We start from the raw sequence: 25,671 nt of genomic DNA on the forward strand, positions 1-25,671 counted from the left end.
AACTTTGACTCTCTCTAGACTCTTTAAAACATCTTAATTCTAGGTGAAAATAAAACTAAATCTTTTTATTTCAATATAGCTACTTCATATACTCAGTAAATCTCTTTTTACTTTCCCTTAATGTTACTGTATGAAATATAATTAAGTACAATTCTTAGTTAATGACAAATACCATGACATTCACAATGCAATGCAATGGTAACAATCAGTTCTCAAAACTTCTCATAAAAACCACAATGTGACGTAACTGTATCCTACAAAAACTATGCTAAAAACAACAAATTATTGTTTCTTATTTATTTCAATATATCTACTGCATCCAATCACACATTGATCTATTAATTTTCAATGTATTCACTCCAACTTCAGATCACTCATTGATCTTTCACTCCTTTTTTAAACTCACTCCTTTTTTCAGGCATCAGAGAAAAGAGCAAACAGACACACTGCTGCTCTCACGGCTGATAAAACAAAGGGTCTCCTCTTTTACAGAATCGGAAAGAGGGGGAAATACTTTCACAGACAAATACAGACACACCCCGGCTGGAGCTCTCAGCCTTTTCAGGAGAAGGGGGCTTCTTAGACCATTAACAACAAACTATGGTATACCAAAACATTTAGCGCTTTATCACAGGCTCTACATTATATTACGGCCTGACAAAACATGGAAAACTCCACTTTTGTATGTCGTGAATTCACAGAGTCGCCAGGCAAGTTTTATACTTTTAACTCCCTGAACTCAGATCAGGCTTATTAATCTCTTAATTACCGAACGGACCGGATGTGCACTTGGCTCGCAAAGCAAATCATATCCCCTCAGCCAAATGAATATCTGAACCTTAAGACAATCATTAGGATGTTCCTAGGCAGAATTCACGACTACGAGGTCAGATACAGTGATTCCTCCAGCATAACATGTCCTTACGGCTAGCAAAGATCATATCCCCTCAATCAAACCCTTAGCTTCTCAGGCAGATTACGAGGTCAGATACAGTGATCTCTCCAGTATAAACATTTATCAACATAAAACAAGACCTTTACGAATCAACAATGACAACCATCAAACAGATTTCAGCTATACCTATGCCTTAAATCCCAAATCCACTCTCCTCTGCTCTTTCCTCTTAACCAATACAACTTCAAAAGTCATTTCATTCCAAATACGTTTTGCTTACTGTGAGTCGGCATTTCTTCTGTGGAAGTCTCAAGTCTGGTTTCTCAATTCCTTGAGATTTTACCACAGCTTTCTATGTAGCTGCCTGATCAGGGTGAGTTGAGACCTCCAGAGAAGGAACACAGCAACCTCCAGCATTGGCAATCTCGGTGGGACCTCCAAAATGTTGTGGAGATCCAGCATAACACAACAGGAAAGAATGAAACAGAGAGGAATCAATAAAACACAAACACAGATATAGCTGATCAGTAATTATTATTTAGTTGTTGCAACAAACAAACAATAATGGGAAGTACATCACCTGCTGCCACAGCAGCCAATCGCGGAAATGCCCCCCAAGAACAGAAGAAACACAGGGCTAGATATACTTTTCTAAATGACACACGAACATGTTCCCCAAACATGTTTAACACACACACATTGTATCATGCAGCCAACCACACAAATGTCACATGTGTTTCTCTCTGAAAGCTATACCTGTATATGTTTAAACGTCATCATCTCATGATATCTTTAGGATTAGTTAACTAACAAAGGTTAACTGTTTTTATAACCTCTTCTCTGAACTTCCTATACCCTCGGTGTCAGCTCACTTAAAATGAATACATCTATTGATAATTCAGAACGACCATTGTCTCTCTAACTGTGTGTGACCCAACTCAGTAACACACATCATATAGCTTAGCATGTGATCTCTAATAAATATCATAAATACGCTGTATTAAACATTCTGCCATAACAAAGGTGTGGTTCTATGATGAAGGTGTGGTGCTATCATGAAGGTGTGGTTCTATCATGAAGGTTTGGTTCTATCGTCATGGATCAGCTGTTCTGACTCAAGTCTGAACTGAAAGTGAAAGCAACACGTTCTCATTCTACATGACTAGCTTAGCATTAGCTAAAGTCAGTTTCTGTATAGCTTAGCATTAGCTAAAGTCAGTTTCTGTATAGCTTAGCATTGGCTAATATTAGCTCTGTGTTTAGCTTAGTGTGGGTCAATGTGTGAGGAGCTGATAGACAGGTTGTTATTAATAACCTTCCATCAGGTTCTCCAGCTGCAGGCAGAACCCTCAGTGAGTCACGCTGAGTCAGCGTGTTTTCTGTGTGTGTGTGTGTGTGTCTGTGTCTGTGTCTGTCTGTGTCTGTCTGTGTGTGTGTGTGTGTGTGTGTGTATGTGTGTGTCTGTGTCTGTGTCTGTGTGTGTGTGTGTGTGTGTGTGTGTGTGTGTGTGTGTGTGTTTGTGTCTGTGTGTGTGTGTGTGTGTGTGTGTGTGTGTGTGTCTGTGTCTGTGTGTGTGTGTGTGTGTGTGTGTGTGTGTGTGTGTGTGTGTGTGTGTGTTCAAGTAGAGTAGAAGTCAAAGAGTTTCTTTCTTAATGCTTTAATCTGATTAAATTAAAACATTGAGACAGTCAAACATCATTTAATCCATAAAGATTATTTTTGAAATACAAAAAATAAATATGTAGAAAGTGTATCAAAAGTGTTTAATAAATATTGAAATAAATATTGAAATAAATATTGAAATAAATAGATCAAGTCATAAATGAGGTGGGCGGGGACTCATCCCGAGGTGGGAGGGGTCTCATCCTGAGATGGGCGGGGTATCATCCCGAGGTGGGCGGGGTCTTTGTCCCCCAGGTGAAGCAGTTGTGGTGCTGATGCAGGGCGGACTTTAGGACCCAGAGCAGATCCCTCCGCAGAGCCTCCCAACCACAGACTGCGCTGCCCTGCACAGGAAATACATAAAATATAAATATACATATATATATATATATATATTTATATATATATGTATATTGATATTGATATGGATAATGAAGGGTTTACCTGTTGCTCCAGAACTGCCGTCACGTTACTGAAGTAAGAAGATAAAACGACTGAACCATCGACACCTGACAACTGCAGAGAGACAGACAGGTCAGAGACAGACAGGTACAGATAGGTCAGAGAGACAGGCAGACAGAGACAGACAGGCCAGAGACACAGGCAGACAGGTCAGACAGACAGGTCAGAGACAGACAGGTCAGAGAGACAGGCAGACAGAGACAGACAGGTCAGAGACAGACAGGTACATACAGGTCATAGAGACAGGCAGACAGAGACAGACAGGTCAGAGACAGACAGGTCAGAGAGACAGGCAGACAGAGACAGACAGGTCAGAGACAGACAGGTACATACAGGTCATAGAGACAGGCAGACAGAGACAGACAGACAGGTCAGAGAGACAGACAGACAGACAGGTACAGACAGACAGACGGAAAGGTACAGACAGACGGAAAGGTACAGACAGAGAGACAGACAGAGAGACAGACAGACAGACAGACAGACAGACAGACGGACAGACAGACAGACAGACAGACAGAGAGACAGACAGACAGACAGACAGACAGGTACAGACAGAGAGACAGACAGGTACTCACACACTCCCCCTCCTCCATCAGTCTGAACTGCAGGTGTCTGAATCTCTGCAGCTTCTCGTCCCTCCAGGTGAGTCCTGCAGGTAAATCCTCCTCGAATACAAGCCCCGCCTCCTGCAGAGACTCATAAACCACCCACAATGCTTTGCGGCACTGCAGGTAACCAATCAGAGGTCAGTCTTCTGTAACAAACTATTTGGACATGAGAGCAGCTCTGTGATTGGCCGAGAGTATTACCTGAAGAGGATTGGCTGAGGCAGCAGCTGGGAGGGCGGAGCTTGGGAAGGAGATGTTGATGTTGACCGGCAAACAGGAAACAGGAAACGACCCCCCCTGCAGGAAGACACTTTATCAAAAACTGATGCTAAGCTAACCACTTAGTACTAGCTGCGCAGAACTTTAAAAAGTAATGTAAATAAAGTGTTAACTTAACCCGTTACGCACATCCCCCCCGGTACCGGGTGGATAAATGCGTCATTTGCAGGAAACAACGTCTAAGGAATCTTAATATTTAATAAACTATGAATGTTTTATATCCATGTAACGGGAAGAAACTCAGCTAACTGATCTTTTTAAAAAAAAAATTTTTTAAAACCCACAATGCTAGCACTCAGCCTCTGAATTAGCCATGAGCGAAAACATTTAACCTAAAACGGCACTTAAACTCACTCTAACTCCCTTATTACTTATCCTAGATGCACAACCAACCACTCGTTTTTGGTGTCCTGGAGACACTGAATCTAGTGGGTGCCCACCTCAACACTCAGTGATAAACATTTGCGACGCTATAAACTAAAGCGTACATCATAACATGTGGAGCTAAGTAGCTAGAAACGCTAACATGGCTTACCTTGGTCAAAACTGGTCTTCAATGGCATTAAAACGATAAAAAAACGATGCTGCAGTTAATCCATAGGTTAATCCAATGTATCTGTGCCTTCTTTGAAATTATTTCTGATAATCCATAAGCAATAAAACTGCTTTTTAGTTTCCAAGTTCCAGAGAGAGAGATCGGTCCACTCTGCCCTGCAATTTACATGCGCGCAGCCCCCACCTTTTCTCTTTACAATGAGTGTGTATGTGGGCCTCCCCCTTCGATTCTATTGGCTCTAACGGTCAGAAAGAGGTGTCAACCATCAAAATCGACCAAGGGGGGCCAGAGATATGAAAAAAAAAACATTTCCACCCAAATCACCTCAGAGGTGGAGTGGTTTTGGCTTAATCTCTCTAAAAAGGTCAAATGTCACTTGTTTTGCATCAATCTTGATACAGGGTACTTATTATATGTTGTACTTTGGATTCCTAAAGCTTTTAGTCTACTAACCCATCATCCAAGGGTAGTTTTCACTATCTGTAAAAAATAATTTTTGGACGGACACTATAATTTACAGTTTTTTACTATGTAAAATCTGAATTTTCTTTAAAATAAAAAACATTTATATTGATTCTGACACTTCTACATCCAACTCACAGATGTAACCTTGCTTTGATAAAATAAATTATTCATATAACCCTTTTAGAAGTTAGGTTGTAGTCATTTGTTTTGGGCATGTCATTTTCGAGCCTGAAACATGAAAAACAGGCTTGGTGCTTAACAGATTAAAAAATAAAGTATCAGTCAGTAGGGACTGTAGGGTCGCCGGTTCAAGTCCCCGACCAGACCTAAATATGGAGAGTGGACTGCTACTTGGAGAGGTCCCAGTTCCCCCCCCCCCCCCCCCACTCCCATTGCTCTCCGGGCGCTGTACAATAGCTGCCCACTGCTCCTAGTACTAGACTCCTGGTACTAGACTCCTGGTACTAGACTCCTGGTGCTAGACTCCTGGTACTAGACTCCTGGTACTAGACTCCTGGTGCTAGACTCATGGTACTAGACTCCTGGTACTAGACTCCTGGTACTAGACTCCTGGTACTAGACTCCTGGTACTAGACTCCTGGTACTAGACTCCTGGTGCTAGACTCCTGGTGCTAGACTCCTGGTACTAGACTCCTGGTACTAGACTCCTGGTACTAGACTCATGGTACTAGGATGGGTTAGAGCAGAGAACACGTGTGCTGTGTGCTCAGCATGTGAGACCATTAAAGAGGGTTTCATCCTCCTATTCTATTGTATATATATAATGTAATAATAATAATAATCACCAGGTCTCTCAGCATGTGATGAGCTGATTGGACCACATGACCATTCAGCAGACAGGTCGGAATGGCAACGGCTGTCATCAGCTGACTGCAGACCTGCAGGAGGATGAGCAGAAGGGAGACCAGCATCATGGTTCTGGTTCTGGTGGTTCTGATGGTCCTGATGGTTCTGATGGTCCTGATGTTCCTGATGGTTCTGATGTTCCTAATGGTTCTGATGGTTCTGGTAGTTCTGGTGGTTCTGGAACAGACAGCAGTTATAGTTTTAAGGTGTTTTCAGTGAACCTGTGGACAATTTCTGGTTCTGGTTCAGGTGTGCCGTGAGCCGGCAGCTCCAGGTGAGTTCAGATCATCTAGGACACAGAGAGCAGTTGATTGGCTGGCTGAACAGCCAACCAGAGGCCCTGTACCTGATTGAGTCATACATCCTGAAGAGAAACCACCCCCCCTCCTCCCGCCTCAGGTGAGATATAGGTCCCTGCAGGTCCATGACTCTCTAATGAGCCGATAATAGATTCTGACTCAGTTTATCATTAATACTGTTATTATTAAACTCACGAGTACATGAGTAACACATACACTCAGTTTATATTATTATTATACTCTGTACTACAGTCAGAGTACATGAGTAACACATACACTCAGTTTATATTATTATTATACTCTGTACTACAGTCAGAGTACATGAGTAACACATACACTCAGTTTATATTATTATTATACTCTGTACTACAGTCAGAGTACATGAGTAACACATACACTCAGTTTATATTATTATGTTATTCTGTACTCATGTACTACAGTCAGAGTACATGAGTAACACATACACTCAGTTTATATTATTATGTTATTCTGTACTCATGTACTACAGTCAGAGTACATGAGTAACACATACACTCAGTTTATATTGTTATTATACTCTGTACTACAGTCAGAGTACATGAGTAACACATACACTCAGTTTATATTGTTATTATACTCTGTACTACAGTCAGAGTACATGAGTAACACATACACTTAGTTTATATTATTATGATACTCTGTACTACAGTCAGAGTACATGAGTAACACATACACTCAGTTTATATTGTTATTATACTCTGTACTACAGTCAGAGTACATGAGTAACACATACACTCAGTTTATATTGTTATTATACTCTGTACTACAGTCAGAGTACATGAGTAACACATACACTCAGTTTATATTGTTATTATACTCTGTACTACAGTCAGAGTACATGAGTAACACATACACTCAGTTTATATTGTTATTATACTCTGCCAGAGTACTAATAATAATAGGAAAACGCCAGTGGCCCCGCAGCGCAGCCCTGAGGAACGCCATGTTAGATATTTTCGGGTAAGTTTCGTGTTTTTCTGACTGTAGATTTGAGGTTCGTTGCTATAGATGTTTAAATATCTGTTGTATATAATGTGAGTTGCTTTTTGCTGAGTCAGTGTGCTCAGCCGGTTTCCTCTGGGTTTCATTTCACAGGAAACAGGATAACTGCGAGATTAATAAATATAAACAGTTTCCCCTGAGAGTGAGTCACTCTGAAACGCTGACTCGTCTTTCCATCTGCGACGCGGCGCTCTGACCGCCGAGTCGCCTGGAAACCTGCCGTCGTTACGATCAATGAGACGCGGGGGAAATGAGATGGAAAGCATCCGAGGAAAACTTCGTAATGTTCGCTACGTAAGTACCAAGTTTTATATCTGAGGAAAAACTCTGAGTGCCTTAAAGTACTACCAGCGTTGGAATAAGTATTCAGATCCTGTACTTCAGTGAAAGTAGTAATACTATGTCTTAAAGTACTCCATAACAAGTCATATCCTGATTCCTAGCATCAACATGTACTTTAAGTATTTAAATACTGTGAGTCTTTGCAGGTCTCACAAAAACCTCCATCAGACAGAGGTCTGAGTCTCACTGAGGAACTGGATCAGGTCTGAGTCTCACTGAGGAACTGGATCAGGTCTGAGGTCTGAGTCTCACTGAGGAACTGGATCAGGTCTGAGTCTCACTGAGGAACTGGATCAGGTCTGAGGTCTGAGTCTCACTGAGGAACTGGATCAGGTCTGAGGTCTTCTTCCTGTCAGAGGAAGAGACTCCGCATACTGGCTTAGTACTACTTCATGTTCTCGATGAGTTCTACTGGTTTGTTCTCTATGAGTTCTACTGGTTTGTTCTCTATGAGTTCTACTGGTTTGTTCTCTATGAGTTCTACTGGTTTGTATCTGTAAAGAGTGGATCACATCAGTCCGGTTCTGAAATCTTTACACTGGCTTCCAGTCGGCCAAATAATTGATTTTAAAGTTCTATTGCTAGTTTTTAAATCACTAAATGGTTTAGGACCAAAGTATATCAACGATCTCCTCCAGAACTATGAACCATCAAGGTGTCTCAGGTCTTCTGGAACGGGTCTGCTCTCGGTTCCGAGAGTGAGAACAAAACATGGAAAAGCAGCGTTTAGCTGTTATGCCCCGACCGTCTGGAACAAACTGAATCGTGCACTTCTGCAGGAACTCGTACTATTTTCAAATCCAGACTGAAAACATATATTTTTGCCGCTGCTTTTAATTGAGCTGCTCGTACTCACACTGCACTTTGTATTGTATACCTGTTGTGTTCATCTCATTCTCTTTGCCTTTTAACGCCTGTTTAATGACAAACCAGTAGAAGTCATAGAGAATGAGTTCTAGAAAGTCTAATGCCATTATATAATGTGCTTTTACTGTATTTATTCTTAAATGTCTTTTATTTGATTTTGTAAAGCACTTTGAATTGTCGCGTACGGAAAGGTGCTGTATAAATAAACTTGCCTTGCCTATTACACAGTGCATTTATCATAATATATTAGAGAGTACTCTGTGTATATATATATATATATATATATATATATATATAGTTGCTTTTCACTACTTTATTTGTACTTGATTCTAAAGGTATAAAGTATAGTGAGCGTGGTAGTGGTATATTTAATATAGAGTATTATTACTCATGCTTTAATGTAGAGAGTTAGTGAGGATATTTTAACATTATAGATAATATTAAATGTGTTTTATAAATATATATTATAAATAAAACATCAATTAAATAACCCCTAAAGCTGTTTCTAATCCGACACGGAGAATAATATCTTCACATCAAATATATAATAATTCAAATTCATATTAATATCATTATTATTATGATCCGTTTCTTACTTTCAGAGCTGATGGAAGATTAGTGAATTATATTTCACTTTCTTATCTTGACTTTCAGAGCTTTACATGAATCTGAGTTTAAAGCAATGGTTATTATTTAGAACCGACTCACCTTCTGGTTCTGAAGGATCTGGTTCTGAAGGATCTGGTTCTGAAGGATCTGGTTCTGAAGGATCTGGTTCAGGGGGATCCGGTTCAGGGGGATCCGGTTCTGAAGGATCTGGTCTGGTTGTGGTCCTGAAGGATCTGGTTCTGAAGGATCTGGTCTGGTTGTGGTCCTGAAGGATCTGGTTCTGAAGGATCTGGTCTGGTTGTGGTCCTGAAGGATCTGTTCTGGTTTAAATAACGCTCCATCTGGACAGAAACTGAAACTCTGAGGTCATCAAACAAAATCAAAAGTTCTGAGAAAGTCGGAAATTACTTTTCACCTCCTGTGTGACTCCTCACCCTCCTCACCCTCCTCACCCCTGCTGTGACTCCTCACCCCCCCCCCCCTGCTGTGACCCCCCAGGTACCCATGGTTCCACTACATTCTCAGTAAAAGCCATAGAACCAGTCAGGTATCAGAAGCGAAACTGTGGACAGAAGTCTGACCCTCTGTTCCTCAGTCCCCCTCAGTCCCTCAGTCCCCCTCAGTCCTCCCTCAGAATTATATAAAATATATATTCATTAATACATACAATAGTGTCTCTGATATTAATATGTTATTAATGTGTGTGTGTGTGTGTGTGTGTGTGTGTGTTCAGGGTTTCAGTGTGAGTGTGTGTCTTCAGGAAGCGCCCCCCCCCCCGTTTCAGCGAGTGTCAGTTTATTGTGAAAAGATGAAGGAAACCAGAAACCACGCGATCGGTTTCAGCTTCAAGAAAATCAGAGACAGGAAGCGTCTCTTTGCTCACTATTACTACCAGAGACACTATCACATAATGTCCTCCTACCAGAGACACTATCACATAATGTCCTCCTACCAGAGACACTATCACATAATGTCCTCCTACCAGAGACACTATCACACACTGTCTGTCCTCCTACCAGAGACACTATCACACACTGTCTGTCCTCCTACCAGAGACACTATCACATAATGTCCTCCTACCAGAGACACTATCACACACTGTCTGTCCTCCTACCAGAGACACTATCACATAATGTCTGTCCTCCTACCAGAGACACTATCACATAATGTCCTCCTACCAGAGACACTATCACATAATGTCTGTCCTCCTACCAGAGACACTATCACACACTGTCTGTCCTCCTACCAGAGACACTATCACACACTGTCTGTCCTCCTACCAGAGACACTATCACATAATGTCCTCCTACCAGAGACACTATCACACACTGTCTGTCCTCCTACCAGAGACACTATCACACACTGTCTGTCCTCCTACCAGAGACACTATCACACACTGTCTGTCCTCCTACCAGAGACACTATCACATAATGTCCTCCTACCAGAGACACTATCACACACTGTCTGTCCTCCTACCAGAGACACTATCACATAATGTCTGTCCTCCTACTAGAGACACTATCACATAATGTCTGTCCTCCTACCAGAGACACTATCACATAATGTCCTCCTACCAGAGACACTATCACATAATGTCTGTCCTCCTACCAGAGACACTATCACATAATGTCCTCCTACCAGAGACACTATCACACACTGTCTGTCCTCCTACCAGAGACACTATCACATAATGTCTGTCCTCCTACCAGAGACACTATCACATAATGTCCTCCTACCAGAGACACTATCACACACTGTCTGTCCTCCTACCAGAGACACTATCACATAATGTCTGTCTTCCTACCAGAGACACTATTACATAATGTCGTCCTACCAGAGACACTATCACACACTGTCTGTCCTCCTACCAGAGACACTATCACATAATGTCCTCCTACCAGAGACACTATCACACACTGTCTGTCCTCCTACCAGAGACACTATCACATAATGTCCTCCTACCAGAGACACTATCACATAATGTCCTCCTACCAGAGACACTATCACACACTGTGTGTCCTCCTACCAGAGACACTATCACATAATGTCCTCCTACCAGAGACACTATCACATAATGTCTGTCCTCCTACCAGAGACACTATTACACACTGTCTGTCCTCCTACCAGAGACACTATCACATAATGTCCTCCTACCAGAGACACTATCACATAATGTCCTCCTACCAGAGACACTATCACACACTGTCTGTCCTCCTACCAGAGACACTATCGCATAATGTCCTCCTACCAGAGACACTATCACATAATGTACTCCTACCAGAGACACTATCGCATAATGTCCTCCTACCAGAGACACTATCACACACTGTGTGTCCTCCTACCAGAGACACTATCACATAATGTCCTCCTACCAGAGACACTATCGCATAATGTCCTCCTACCAGAGACACTATCACACACTGTCTGTCCTCCTACCAGAGACACTATCACACACTGTCTGTCCTCCTACCAGAGACACTATCACACACTGTCTGTCCTCCTACCAGAGACACTATCACATAATGTCCTCCTACCAGAGACACTATCACACAATGTCTGTCCTCCTACCAGAGACACTAACACACACTGTGTGTCCTCCTACCAGAGACACTATTACATAATGTCCTCCTACCAGAGACACTATCACATAATGTCCTCCTACCAGAGACACTATCACATAATGTCCTCCTACCAGAGACACTATCACACACTGTGTGTCCTCCTACCAGAGACACTATTACATAATGTCCTCCTACCAGAGACACTATCACATAATGTCCTCCTACCAGAGACACTATCACATAATGTCCTCCTACCAGAGACACTATCACATAATGTCCTCCTACCAGAGACACTATTACACACTGTCTGTCCTCCTACCAGAGAAACTATCACACACTGTCTGTCCTCCTACCAGAGACACTATCACATAATGTCCTCCTACCAGAGACACTATCACATAATGTCCTCCTACCAGAGACACTATCACATAATGTCCTCCTACCAGAGACACTATCACATAATGTCCTCCTACCAGAGACACTATTACATAATGTCCTCCTACCAGAGACACTATCACATAATGTCGTCCTACCAGAGACACTATCACACACTGTCTGTCCTCCTACCAGAGACACTATTACATAATGTCCTCCTACCAGAGACACTATCACACACTGTCTGTCCTCCTACCAGAGACACTATTACATAATGTCCTCCTACCAGAGACACTATCACATAATGTCCTCCTACCAGAGACACTATTACATAATGTCCTCCTACCAGAGACACTATCACATAATGTCCTCCTACCAGAGACACTATCACATAATGTCCTCCTACCAGAGACACTATCACATAATGTCCTCCTACCAGAGACACTATCACATAATGTCCTCCTACCAGAGACACTATCACACACTGTCTGTCCTCCTACCAGAGACACTATCACATAATGTCCTCCTACCAGAGACACTATCACATAATGTCCTCCTACCAGAGACACTATTACATAATGTCCTCCTACCAGAGACACTATCACATAATGTCCTCCTACCAGAGACACTATCACACACTGTCTGTCCTCCTACCAGAGACACTATTACATAATGTCCTCCTACCAGAGACACTATCACACACTGTCTGTCCTCCTACCAGAGACACTATTACATAATGTCCTCCTACCAGAGACACTATTACATAATGTCCTCCTACCAGAGACACTATCACATAATGTCCTCCTACCAGAGACACTATTACATAATGTCCTCCTACCAGAGACACTATCACACACTGTCTGTCCTCCTACCAGAGACACTATCACACACTGTCTGTCCTCCTACCAGAGACACTATCACACACTGTCTGTCCTCCTACCAGAGACACTATTACATAATGTCTGTCCTCCTACCAGAGACACTATCACATAATGTCCTCCTACCAGAGACACTATCACATAATGTCCTCCTACCAGAGACACTATCACACACTGTCTGTCCTCCTACCAGAGACACTATCACATAATGTCCTCCTACCAGAGACACTATTACATAATGTCCTCCTACCAGAGACACTATCACATAATGTCCTCCTACCAGAGACACTATCACATAATGTCCTCCTACCAGAGACACTATCACACACTGTCTGTCCTCCTACCAGAGACACTATTACATAATGTCCTCCTAGCAGAGACACTATTACACACTGTCTGTCCTCCTACCAGAGACACTATCACACACTCTCTGTCCTCCTACCAGAGACACTATTACATAATGTCCTCCTACCAGAGACACTATTACACACTGTGTGTCCTCCTACCAGAGACACTATCACACACTGTCTGTCCTCCTACCAGAGACACTATCACATAATGTCCTCCTACCAGAGACACTATCACATAATGTCCTCCTACCAGAGACACTATCACATAATGTCCTCCTACCAGAGACACTATCACACACTGTCTGTCCTCCTACCAGAGACACTATCACATAATGTCCTCCTACCAGAGACACTATCACATAATGTCCTCCTACCAGAGACACTATCACATAATGTCCTCCTACCAGAGACACTATCACACACTGTCTGTCCTCCTACCAGAGACACTATCACATAATGTCCTCCTACCAGAGACACTATCACACACTGTCTGTCCTCCTACCAGAGACACTATCTCACACTGTCTGTCCTCCTACCAGAGGACACTATTACATAATGTCCTCCTACCAGAGACACTATCACACACTGTCTGTCCTCCTACCAGAGACACTATCACACACTGTCTGTCCTCCTACCAGAGACACTATCACACACTGTCTGTCCTCCTACCAGAGACACTATTACATAATGTCCTCCTACCAGAGACACTATCAAACACTGTCTGTCCTCCTACCAGAGACACTATCACACACTGTCTGTCCTCCTACCAGAGACACTATTACACACTGTCTGTCCTCCTACCAGAGACACTATCACATAATGTCCTCCTACCAGAGACACTATCACACACTGTCTGTCCTCCTACCAGAGACACTATCACACACTGTCTGTCCTCCTACCAGAGACACTATCACACACTGTCTGTCCTCCTACCAGAGACACTATCACACACTGTCTGTCCTCCTACCAGAGACACTATCACACACTGTCTGTCCTCCTACCAGAGACACTATTACATAATGTCCTCCTACCAGAGACACTATCACACACTGTCTGTCCTCCTACCAGAGACACTATCACACACTGTCTGTCCTCCTACCAGAGACACTATTACACACTGTCTGTCCTCCTACCAGAGACACTATCACATAATGTCCTCCTACCAGAGACACTATCACACACTGTCTGTCCTCCTACCAGAGACACTATCACACACTGTCTGTCCTCCTACCAGAGACACTATCACACACTGTCTGTCCTCCTACCAGAGACACTATCACACACTGTCTGTCCTCCTACCAGAGACACTATCACACACTGTCTGTCCTCCTACCAGAGACACTATCACACACTGTCTGTCCTCCTTCCAGAGACACTATCACACACTGTCTGTCCTCCTACCAGAGACACTATCACACACTGTCTGTCCTCCTACCAGAGACACTATCACACACTGTCTGTCCTCCTTCCAGAGACACTATCACACACTGTCTGTCCTCCTACCAGAGACACTATCACACACTGTCTGTCCTCCTACCAGAGACACTATCACACACTGTCTGTCCTCCTACCAGAGGACACTATCACACACTGTCTGTCCTCCTTCCAGAGACACTATCACACACTGTCTGTCCTCCTACCAGAGACACTATCACACACTGTCTGTCCTCCTACCAGAGACGCTATCACACACTGTCTGTCCTCCTTCCAGAGACACTATCACACACTGTCTGTCCTCCTTCCAGAGACACTATCACACACTGTCTGTCCTCCTACCAGAGACACTATCACACACTGTCTGTCCTCCTACCAGAGACACTATCACACACTGTCTGTCCTCCTACCAGAGACACTATCACACACTGTCTGTCCTCCTACCAGAGACACTATCACATAATGTCCTCCTTCCAGAGACACTATCACTTGCCCAATATCCTTCAAGACGACACATTTATTCCTTTTGAATTTTACTTCATTGTTTATGGACTTTCATTGTCTTGCCTTGATTTCCATTGCGTTTTGTACCGTTTGCCGCGAGTTGAGACGTTTCCAACAGTCCTTGAACGCTCCACAGCAGTGACGCGTTACATACGTAGTTGGAGGAGGAGTGATTGTTGCCTTCAGTCATTCACATTTCACACACCGTCGATCCAGGAAGTAGAAGCCGTAGTAAAACGAAGGCGAGTGTTTCACACACTGTTATGAGTTCTGAGTTCTTGTTTTCAAAACAAATATTTCCACGGACCAGCGCTCATCAAGCTGGGTTTTTTGACGAATATAAGAGCCATCTTTCCACCTTTAAGCTCTTTTCTGCTCTTTGGTTTTAGCGCCTGGCCGACGCGCTCACACATCACTCAGAGATATATTGTTCGTTTTTGGTACATTTATTTCCATGTTCGTTCTCTTCTTCAAACACAAATGAAGGTATCTTACCAGACGATATTGAAACAGTTTTCTTCACTTTGACATTCAGAGCACTGGGCAGAAATCGCATCGCGAAGGCCCATGGGGGGTGTTGACGCGATGTGATTTCTGCCCAGTGCTCTGAATGTCAAAGTGAAGAAAACTGTTTCAATATCGTCTGGTAAGATACCTTCATTTGTGTTTGAAGAAGAGAACGAACATGGAAATAAATGTACCAAAAACGAACAATATATCTCTGAGTGATGTGTGAGCGCGTCGGCCAGGCGCTAAAACCAAAGAGCAGAAAAGAGCTTAAAGGTGGAAAGATGGCTCTTATATTCGTCAAAAAACCCAGCTTGATGAGCGCTGGTCCGTGGAAATATTTGTTTTGAAAACAAGAACTCAGAACTCATAACAGTGTGTGAAACACTCGCCTTCGTTTTACTACGGCTTCTACTTCCTGGATCGACGGTGTGTGAAATGTGAATGACTGAAGGCAACAATCACTCCTCCTCCAACTACGTATGTAACGCGTCACTGCTGTGGAGCGTTCAAGGACTGTTGGAAACGTCTCAACTCGCGGCAAACGGTACAAAACGCAATGGAAATCAAGGCAAGACAATGAAAGTCCATAAACAATGAAGTAAAATTCAAAAGGAATAAATGTGTCGTCTTGAACAAAAATGGCAGCAGACTTGGAAAGCTTGGAAAGTGACATTGACTGTGTGTATATGGAAAGGCTCAAACGACTGAAATTATCAAGGAGTGCAAAATTGGGTGCATTGACAAGGAAAAGAAATGAAATCAGACAATTAATGGAAAATGTCTGCAATGTGGAACTGGTTAAGTCGAAAATGGAAAATGAGTTTACACAACTACACAAGGAAATGGAACAGTTAAATGATTCTGTTCAAGCTTTAATGTCCACAGAGGAGGAGAAAGAGGTGGAAAAGGATCAGGATGAATGGTACAACCCCAAAGCAGCTGCCTTGGAAGAGTTTACTCAGGAGGTCTTAAACTGGATCGCTGATGCTCCTGTGTCCAATGTGGTCAAGACCAAAATAAAAGGACATATGAGTGTTGCACCTCAGGACAGTATTTCAAACATAACGAGTGTTCATTCACAAAGTTCAAGGAGATCTTCTCGGTCTTCTATCACATCTGCTAAAATAAAATTGGAAAGTCGAAATGCAGAATTGTTAGCACGAGCTGCTCGGCTGACTCAGAAGCAAGCACTGGAAAGGGAGGAAGCTGGTTTGAAGGCAAGAAAGGAACAGCTGGAACTTGAAACAGATATTGCAGCAAACACTGCGAAATTAAGTGTAATCAAAGGAATGGAGGATTCTCATGCAGGCATGTACCAAGCAGGAGACAGAATGAATGAATATTGGGATAACTCAGAGCAAGAAAATGCTCATTTGAATGCCAACAAGCAGAAACCAAACATCAATAAAACTGCAAATGCCGTTAATAGTGAAACACAATTCATACCACAACGTCCCGAAAGTTCAACTTCATCCAGCACGTCTTCTAGCACGGGAGAGGGCAATATGAATAACTTAATAAGCATCATGGAAAAACAGACCATAATAACAGAAACAATGGTAAAGCAACAGAAACTTTCTTCATTACCCCCGCTCAACATTCCTACCTTCAACGGAAACCCTTTGGATTATCGGTCCTTCATAAGAGCATTTGAGCATGGTATTGAAGAGAAAACAGAAATCAGTAAGGACAGGCTTTACTTTTTGGAGCAATGCACTATTGGCCAACCAAGAGAGCTTGTGCGCAGTTGCCAATATATGCAATCTGACAAAGGATACATGGAAGCGAAAAGGTTGTTGAAGCATCATTATGGAGATGAATATCTTATCGCGACAGCCTACATCGACAAGGCTCTCAATTGGCCATCTATTAAACCTGAGGATCCACAATCTTTAAAAACCTTTGCCGTGTTTCTTAATGGATGTCTCAATACAATGGATAGTGTGGAATACATGGAGGAAATGGATCACCCAATCAACATGCGAGCTGTTCTTTCTAAACTCCCATATAAGCTGAGAGAAAACTGGAGGGCTAAAGCTTGCGATATACAAGATAGAAACAACAGAAGAGTTCAGTTTAAAGATCTAGTGAAGTTTGTCGACCATCATGCTAGAATCCTTTCTCATCCAGTGTTTGGAAACTTAAAGGAAATTCCAAATACATCAGCTAAAACAAGCTACACATTCGTTCCTGCTACTCCCAACACAAAGTTCAAACCGAGATCTCCAGAGTTATATAAAAGTGGTTTCGCCACTAGTGTGTCCCCAATACCTCAGAAAGAAAACAGTAACCGACACAGTGACACATCCCAATCAAACCGATGCATCTACTGTAAAGGAGAACATCATCTTTCTGCTTGCAATCAGATTCTCAAAAACACCCACAAAGAGAAGTTGGAATTCCTCAGAGGCAAAGGACTTTGCTTTGGATGTTTGGAAAAGGGCCACATGAGTAAAGGATGCAAACAAAGACATACCTGCAAAGAGTGCAATCTCACACACCCCACTCTTTTGCATTTCAGTAATATAGAGTCGAGCAAAGGAAAGGTAAAGACTGTTGCAAATGCTTTAGTGGATATGGATAAAGATGATTCACGGGAGGAGGATATTGGGGCCGGTGAGCCTGAAGGCACCCTGGCTATCGTTCCTGTGAAGGTGAAAACAAAAAAGGGTAATACCATCATAACAACATACGCCTTTCTGGACCCAGGTAGTACGGCTACCTTTTGCACAGAGTCCATTCTACAGCAGCTTCAAGTGACTGGACGCAACACAGAGATACTCCTACGAACAATGAATAGAGAGGAGTCAGCTAAAACATCTGTTGCATGTGACCTTGAAATATGTGGTCTTGAAAGTAACCAGTATGTAGCACTTCCACCTGTTTATTCCCAAAACAAAATACCAGTACGAAAGGCAAATATTCCTTCTCAGGAGGACGTGGAACAATGGGAATACCTGAAAGAGGTCAATCTACCACAAATTGATGCAGAGGTTGGCTTGCTGATCGGGTGCAACGTGCCAAAAGCTCTAGAGCCATGCAAAGTCATAAACAGCCAAGGGAATGGCCCGTACGCTGTTAAGACCATTTTAGGTTGGACAATAAATGGACCTCTAGGAAGGTCAGATACGACTCGTTGGATTAAACCAGTCGTTACAGCAAACAGAATTTCTGTTGTGGAAATCGAGGAATTGTTGAAGCAGCAAGTGAAGCTTGACTTTCCAGAACATCAACACAAGGAGCGTCTGGAAATGTCAAGAGAGGATCACAAGTTCATGGAAAGTGTCTCTAATTCTGTCAAGTTGGTAGACGGACACTACAGTATTGGGTTGCCATTAAAGGAAAAAGGACTTGATTTTCCCAATAATAGACGTGTTGCTGAACAAAGAGCTTTGAACCTAAAAAGAAAATTCCAACAAAACAACAAATTCTACAAGGAGTACAAAGAGTTCATGGCGGATGTTGTTGATAAAGGTTTTGCCATAAGAATGACACCTGAACAAAAAGACAAGGCAATTCAAAGCAAAAGGAGCTGGTATATTCCACACCATGGCGTGTATCATCCAAAAAAAGCGTAAATTGAGGGTGGTTTTTGATTTGCGGTGCAACTTACCAGGGCACATCTCTGAATGCACGTCTTCTCCAAGGCCCAGATTTAACCAACAGTCTTATTGGTGTCCTTACAAGATTCCGGCAGAAGAACATTGCATTCATGGCAGATATTGAAGCCATGTTCCATCAGGTCAAGGTGCCAGAGGAAGACTCGGATCTTCTCACATTCTTGTGGTGGCCCGATGGAGATCTCAGTAGTGAGCTAGAAGAGTACCAAATGGTTGTACACATCTTTGGAGCAACCTCCTCGCCTAGTTGCGCCAACTTTGCCCTACAACAGTGTGCAAGAGACAATGTGGATGACTTTAGCCCAGAGGCAGTCTCTTCGATGCTAAGAAATTTTTATGTGGACGATTGCCTAAAATCAATGGAAGACGAGAGGAAGGCAGTGATAATCGCTCACGAACTTAAAACCCTGTGCAGTAAGGGTGGTTTTAAGTTAAACAAATGGGTAAGCAACAGCAGAGCTCTACTACAAACAATACCTGAGGAAAGTAGATCAAAGGAAATCAAGGATCTGGATCTGGATAAAAGTACCCTGCCTGTTGAAAGAGCTCTCGGAGTTCAGTGGTGCACTGAAACGGACTCATTCCATTTCAAATTCAATCCTCAGGATAAACCACTTACCAGGAGAGGTATTCTGTCAGTCGTGAGCTCTATATTTGATCCGCTGGGTATGTTGTCCCCTGTGATCCTCCCTGCAAAGCAAATCTTGCAAAAATTAACAGGAATAAGGCTAGGATGGGATGAAAATATTCCTGAAGAATGTAAGGAACAGTGGTTGAGCTGGCTACACCACTTGCAATTACTGAGAGACTTCAAAGTCAAAAGATGCATCACACCACTCAACTTTGGAGATCCAGTCTCAGCTCAGCTTCACCACTTTGGAGATGCTAGTGAAAGTGGTTACGGAACGGTGTCTTACCTTCGCCTAATGAACAAAGCAAACGCAGTTCATTGTTCCTTTATCATGGGTAAGGCCAGAGTAGTTCCACTCAAACCTGTGACCATCCCAAGGTTGGAGCTTACCGCTGCCACTGTAGCCGTCCGGATGGACCGAATGTTGCAGGAAGAGTTAGAGCTTAAACTCCAGCCATCCGTGTTTTGGACTGACAGCACGTCTGTGCTGAAGTACATACAAAATGAAACAACAAGATTCCACACCTTCGTTGCCAACAGAGTCACAGTCATTCGATCTGCTTCAGAGACTTCCCAATGGAGGTATGTTAATGGTTGCCTGAATCCAGCTGACTGTGTTTCAAGGGGAATCTCTGTAAGTCGCTTTCTGAGAGATGAAACCTGGTTAAGGGGACCAGAGTTCCTCAGTCTCCCTGAGCATCAATGGCCTAAATCTCCAGATTTGACTCTAACAGCCAGCGATCCTGAAGTGAAAGTTTTTGCAGTAAGTGTCACCCCCCTGGAAGAAAGCTCTGTTACAGTGAACAAGTTGCTCACTTACTATTCCCACTGGCATCGCCTGAAAAAAGCTGTGGCCTGGATGCTACGCATAAAATCCGCTCTGATGGCGAGGCCAAAAATGGATTTGAAGGAAAAGAGAGCAAAACATGAAAAAGGACCTCTCACTGTTGAAAACTTGGAGGAAGCGGAAGCTGCCATAATTCAGTTTTGTCAGTCCGCTTCATTTAAGGATGAGATAACTGCGCTAAAGAAAGGACTTGCAGTAAAAAGGAGCAGTCATCTTCACAAACTAGCACCCTTTCTTCAGAACAACTTGGTAAAAGTTGGCGGAAGGTTAGCGAAATCCGCAATGCCAGCCGAAGCCAAAAGCCCAATTATCTTACCTGCAAACAATCATGTGACTCAACTCCTCATCAGACATGTCCATGAGAACATAGGGCACAGTGGAAGGACTCATACTCTGTCACGTTTAAGGCAGAAATATTGGATTCCTGGAGGAAATTCTGCCATCCGAAAAATCCTCTCTAAATGTGTAACCTGCAGGAAACTCAGTGGTGTAAAAAGTCAGCAATTCATGGCAGACTTGCCGGAAGAAAGAGTTACCCCTGATGATCCGCCCTTCACAAATGTGGGTGTGGATTTCTTTGGCCCATTTGAGTTGAAACAGAGAAGAGCCACAGTTAAAAGATACGGTGTAATTTTTACCTGTCTAAACATCAGAGCAGTTCACCTCGAACTTGCGCACAGTCTCAACTCTGACTCTTGCATTAATGCCATCAGGAGATTCATTGCAAGAAGAGGCCCTGTCAAGGTCATGAGGTCAGACAACGGAACCAACTTGGTTAGAGCTGAACGTGAACTAAAAGAAGCAATACAAGAGTTAAACCACACACAAATTCAGAACAAGCTTCTTAAAGAGGAAATAAACTGGATATTTAACCCACCAGCAGGCTCCCACCACGGAGGAATCTGGGAAAGACAAATCAGAACCGTCAGACGCATTCTCAGTGCCCTCACGCAAGAACAAAAGCTTGACGAGGAAGGACTTGCCACACTTTTCTGCGAAGTAGAGGCGATCATAAATGATCGACCCATAACGACTGTTTCCAACGACCCTGGAGATTTAGAGCCCCTCACTCCAAATCACCTTTTGCTGCTCAAATCAAAACCATTTCTTCCGCCTGGTGTCTTCAATCCGAGCGACTGCCACGGGAAGAGAAGATGGCGCCAAATTCAGTACATGGCCAACTTATTTTGGAAGCGATGGACCAAAGAATACCTACCGGAACTCCAAATAAGGCAAAAGTGGAACAGGAAAAGGAGGAATTTTGCAACCGGGGACATTGTCCTTATCGTCGACGAAAATGCTCCAAGAAATTCCTGGCTCATGGGACGAATAACGCAAGTCTTGCCAGACTCGAGAGGTTTTGTACGACAAGTGGAAGTACAGTCAAAAACCAGCACACTCCGTCGACCCATCACGAAGCTGGTACTGCTGGTCGAGTCCCAAAACGAGCTCTAGCCCCCTTCCCCTCTTGCACCACACAAGCACATTTACACACACGGATTCATGTGTTAATACACATTCACCCCACTAAGGGTCAGAAGCCCCGAAGATGGACACTATATTGCAGTGGACTTCATATGAATTATAGTTGTTAACAAACAAATGTTTTGTATTGGCTCTCCATTTTATGTTTATTAGTAATTGTCATGTGTGATTCCATAACAATTAGGGGCCGGAGTGTAGGAGCCAAAAACGTTGATTTATTATTTCTATTATTTAATCATTTAATGTATGTAATGGAGTATAATTGTTTGGTGTCATTTGATTGGGATCCGCAGCCACGGTGGAGCGGAGCGGCTGATTGGTGCTGCGATTGCCTCAGCTGGTTAAAAGAGTCCTGCTGATTACACTCTGGGTGCTATTTTGGTTGTGCAACTTGCTAGAAGACGTGCTGGATGAAGTTGAACTTTCGGGACGTTGTGGTATGAATTGTGTTTCACTATTAACGGCATTTGCAGTTTTATTGATGTTTGGTTTCTGCTTGTTGGCATTCAAATGAGCATTTTCTTGCTCTGAGTTATCCCAATATTCATTCATTCTGTCTCCTGCTTGGTACATGCCTGCATGAGAATCCTCCATTCCTTTGATTACACTTAATTTCGCAGTGTTTGCTGCAATATCTGTTTCAAGTTCCAGCTGTTCCTTTCTTGCCTTCAAACCAGCTTCCTCCCTTTCCAGTGCTTGCTTCTGAGTCAGCCGAGCAGCTCGTGCTAACAATTCTGCATTTCGACTTTCCAATTTTATTTTAGCAGATGTGATAGAAGACCGAGAAGATCTCCTTGAACTTTGTGAATGAACACTCGTTATGTTTGAAATACTGTCCTGAGGTGCAACACTCATATGTCCTTTTATTTTGGTCTTGACCACATTGGACACAGGAGCATCAGCGATCCAGTTTAAGACCTCCTGAGTAAACTCTTCCAAGGCAGCTGCTTTGGGGTTGTACCATTCATCCTGATCCTTTTCCACCTCTTTCTCCTCCTCTGTGGACATTAAAGCTTGAACAGAATCATTTAACTGTTCCATTTCCTTGTGTAGTTGTGTAAACTCATTTTCCATTTTCGACTTAACCAGTTCCACATTGCAGACATTTTCCATTAATTGTCTGATTTCATTTCTTTTCCTTGTCAATGCACCCAATTTTGCACTCCTTGATAATTTCAGTCGTTTGAGCCTTTCCATATACACACAGTCAATGTCACTTTCCAAGCTTTCCAAGTCTGCCATTTTTGTTCAAGACGACACATTTATTCCTTTTGAATTTTACTTCATTGTTTATGGACTTTCATTGTCTTGCCTTGATTTCCATTGCGTTTTGTACCGTTTGCCGCGAGTTGAGACGTTTCCAACAGTCCTTGAACGCTCCACAGCAGTGACGCGTTACATACGTAGTTGGAGGAGGAGTGATTGTTGCCTTCAGTCATTCACATTTCACACACCGTCGATCCAGGAAGTAGAAGCCGTAGTAAAACGAAGGCGAGTGTTTCACACACTGTTATGAGTTCTGAGTTCTTGTTTTCAAAACAAATATTTCCACGGACCAGCGCTCATCAAGCTGGGTTTTTTGACGAATATAAGAGCCATCTTTCCACCTTTAAGCTCTTTTCTGCTCTTTGGTTTTAGCGCCTGGCCGACGCGCTCACACATCACTCAGAGATATATTGTTCGTTTTTGGTACATTTATTTCCATGTTCGTTCTCTTCTTCAAACACAAATGAAGGTATCTTACCAGACGATATTGAAACAGTTTTCTTCACTTAAATAAACAAATCATATCTTCTCTGCAGTGCAATGCAGCGGTCAAAAAACCGTGTGGCTTCACAACCAAAATAGCACCCAGAGTGTAATCAGCAGGACTCTTTTAACCAGCTGAGGCAATCGCAGCACCAATCAGCCGCTCCGCTCCACCGTGGCTGCGGATCCCAATCAAATGACACCAAACAATTATACTCCATTACATACATTAAATGATTAAATAATAGAAATAATAAATCAACGTTTTTGGCTCCTACACATAATGTCCTCCTACCAGAGACACTATCACACACTGTCTGTCCTCCTACCAGAGACACTATCACACACTGTCTGTCCTCCTACCAGAGACACTATTACATAATGTCCTCCTACCAGAGACACTATCACACACTGTCTGTCCTCCTACCAGAGACACTATCACACACTGTCTGTCCTCCTACCAGAGACACTATCACACACTGTCTGTCCTCCTACCAGAGACACTATTACATAATGTCCTCCTACCAGAGACACTATCACACACTGTCTGTCCTCCTACCAGAGACACTATTACATAATGTCCTCCTACCAGAGACACTATCACACACTGTCTGTCCTCCTACCAGAGACACTATCACATAATGTCCTCCTACCAGAGACACTATCACATAATGTCCTCCTACCAGAGACACTATCACATAATGTCTGGCCTCCTACCAGAGACACTATCACATAATGTCCTCCTACAAGAGACACTATCACACACTGTCTGTCCTCCTACCAGAGACACTATCACATAATGTCCTCCTTCCAGAGACACTATCACATAATGTCCTCCTACCAGAGACACTATCACACACTGTCTGTCCTCCTACCAGAGACACTATCACACACTGTCTGTCCTCCTACCAGAGACACTATTACATAATGTCCTCCTACCAGAGACACTATCACACACTGTCTGTCCTCCTACCAGAGACACTATCACATAATGTCCTCCTACCAGAGACACTATCACATAATGTCCTCCTACCAGAGACACTATCACATAATGTCCTCCTACCAGAGACACTATCACACACTGTCTGTCCTCCTACCAGAGACACTATCACACACTGTCTGTCCTCCTACCAGAGACACTATCACACACTGTCTGTCCCCCTACCAGAGACACTATCACACACTGTCTGTCCTCCTACCAGAGGACACTATCACATAAGTCCTCCTACCAGAGACACTATCACATAATGTCCTCCTACCAGAGACACTATCACATAATGTCCTCCTACCAGAGACACTATCACACACTGTCTGTCCTCCTACCAGAGACACTATCACATAATGTCCTCCTACCAGAGACACTATCACATAATGTCCTCCTACCAGAGACACTATTACATAATGTCCTCCTACCAGAGACACTATCACATAATGTCCTCCTACCAGAGACACTATCACACACTGTCTGTCCTCCTACCAGAGACACTATTACATAATGTCCTCCTACCAGAGACACTATCACACACTGTCTGTCCTCCTACCAGAGACACTATCACACACTGTCTGTCCTCCTAACAGAGACACTATTACATAATGTCCTCCTACCAGAGACACTATCACACACTGTCTGTCCTCCTACCAGAGACACTATTACATAATGTCCTCCTACCAGAGACACTATTACATAATGTCCTCCTACCAGAGACACTATCACATAATGTCCTCCTACCAGAGACACTATCACATAATGTCCTCCTACCAGAGACACTATTACA

General features: G+C 43.0%; 1 protein-coding gene across 1 annotated transcript; it reads right to left on the minus strand.

Annotated features, from left to right (window-relative positions):
* Window positions 1-2,654: 2,654 nt before the first annotated feature.
* LOC117469145 (interferon alpha-H-like) lies at window positions 2,655-9,361 on the minus strand. Its single transcript, XM_034113526.1, has 6 exons — window positions 9,052-9,361; window positions 5,734-5,971; window positions 3,829-3,924; window positions 3,595-3,744; window positions 3,002-3,073; window positions 2,655-2,901 (listed from the first exon to the last, which is right to left on the minus strand). The coding sequence occupies exons 2-6, from the start codon at window positions 5,860-5,862 to the stop codon at window positions 2,779-2,781; spliced, it is 570 nt and encodes a 189-aa protein (XP_033969417.1). The 5' UTR covers window positions 5,863-5,971; window positions 9,052-9,361; the 3' UTR covers window positions 2,655-2,778.
* Between the last annotated feature and the right edge of the window lie 16,310 nt (window positions 9,362-25,671).

Source organism: Trematomus bernacchii, unplaced genomic scaffold, assembly GCF_902827165.1.
Source record: "Trematomus bernacchii unplaced genomic scaffold, fTreBer1.1, whole genome shotgun sequence".
Classification (NCBI taxonomy): Eukaryota; Metazoa; Chordata; class Actinopteri; order Perciformes; family Nototheniidae; genus Trematomus; species Trematomus bernacchii.

Coding starts and splice junctions, on each gene's coding strand:
- LOC117469145 (XM_034113526.1), bottom strand. CDS start 5,862: ATGATGCTGGTCTCCCTTCTGCTCATCCTCCTGCAGGTCTGCAGTCAG. Junction 3,074..3,594: donor TGATGGAGGAGGGGGAGTGT/GTGAGTACCTGT, acceptor GTCTCTCTGCAG/TTGTCAGGTGTCGATGGTTC. Junction 2,902..3,001: donor CGGCAGTTCTGGAGCAACAG/GTAAACCCTTCA, acceptor TTTCCTGTGCAG/GGCAGCGCAGTCTGTGGTTG.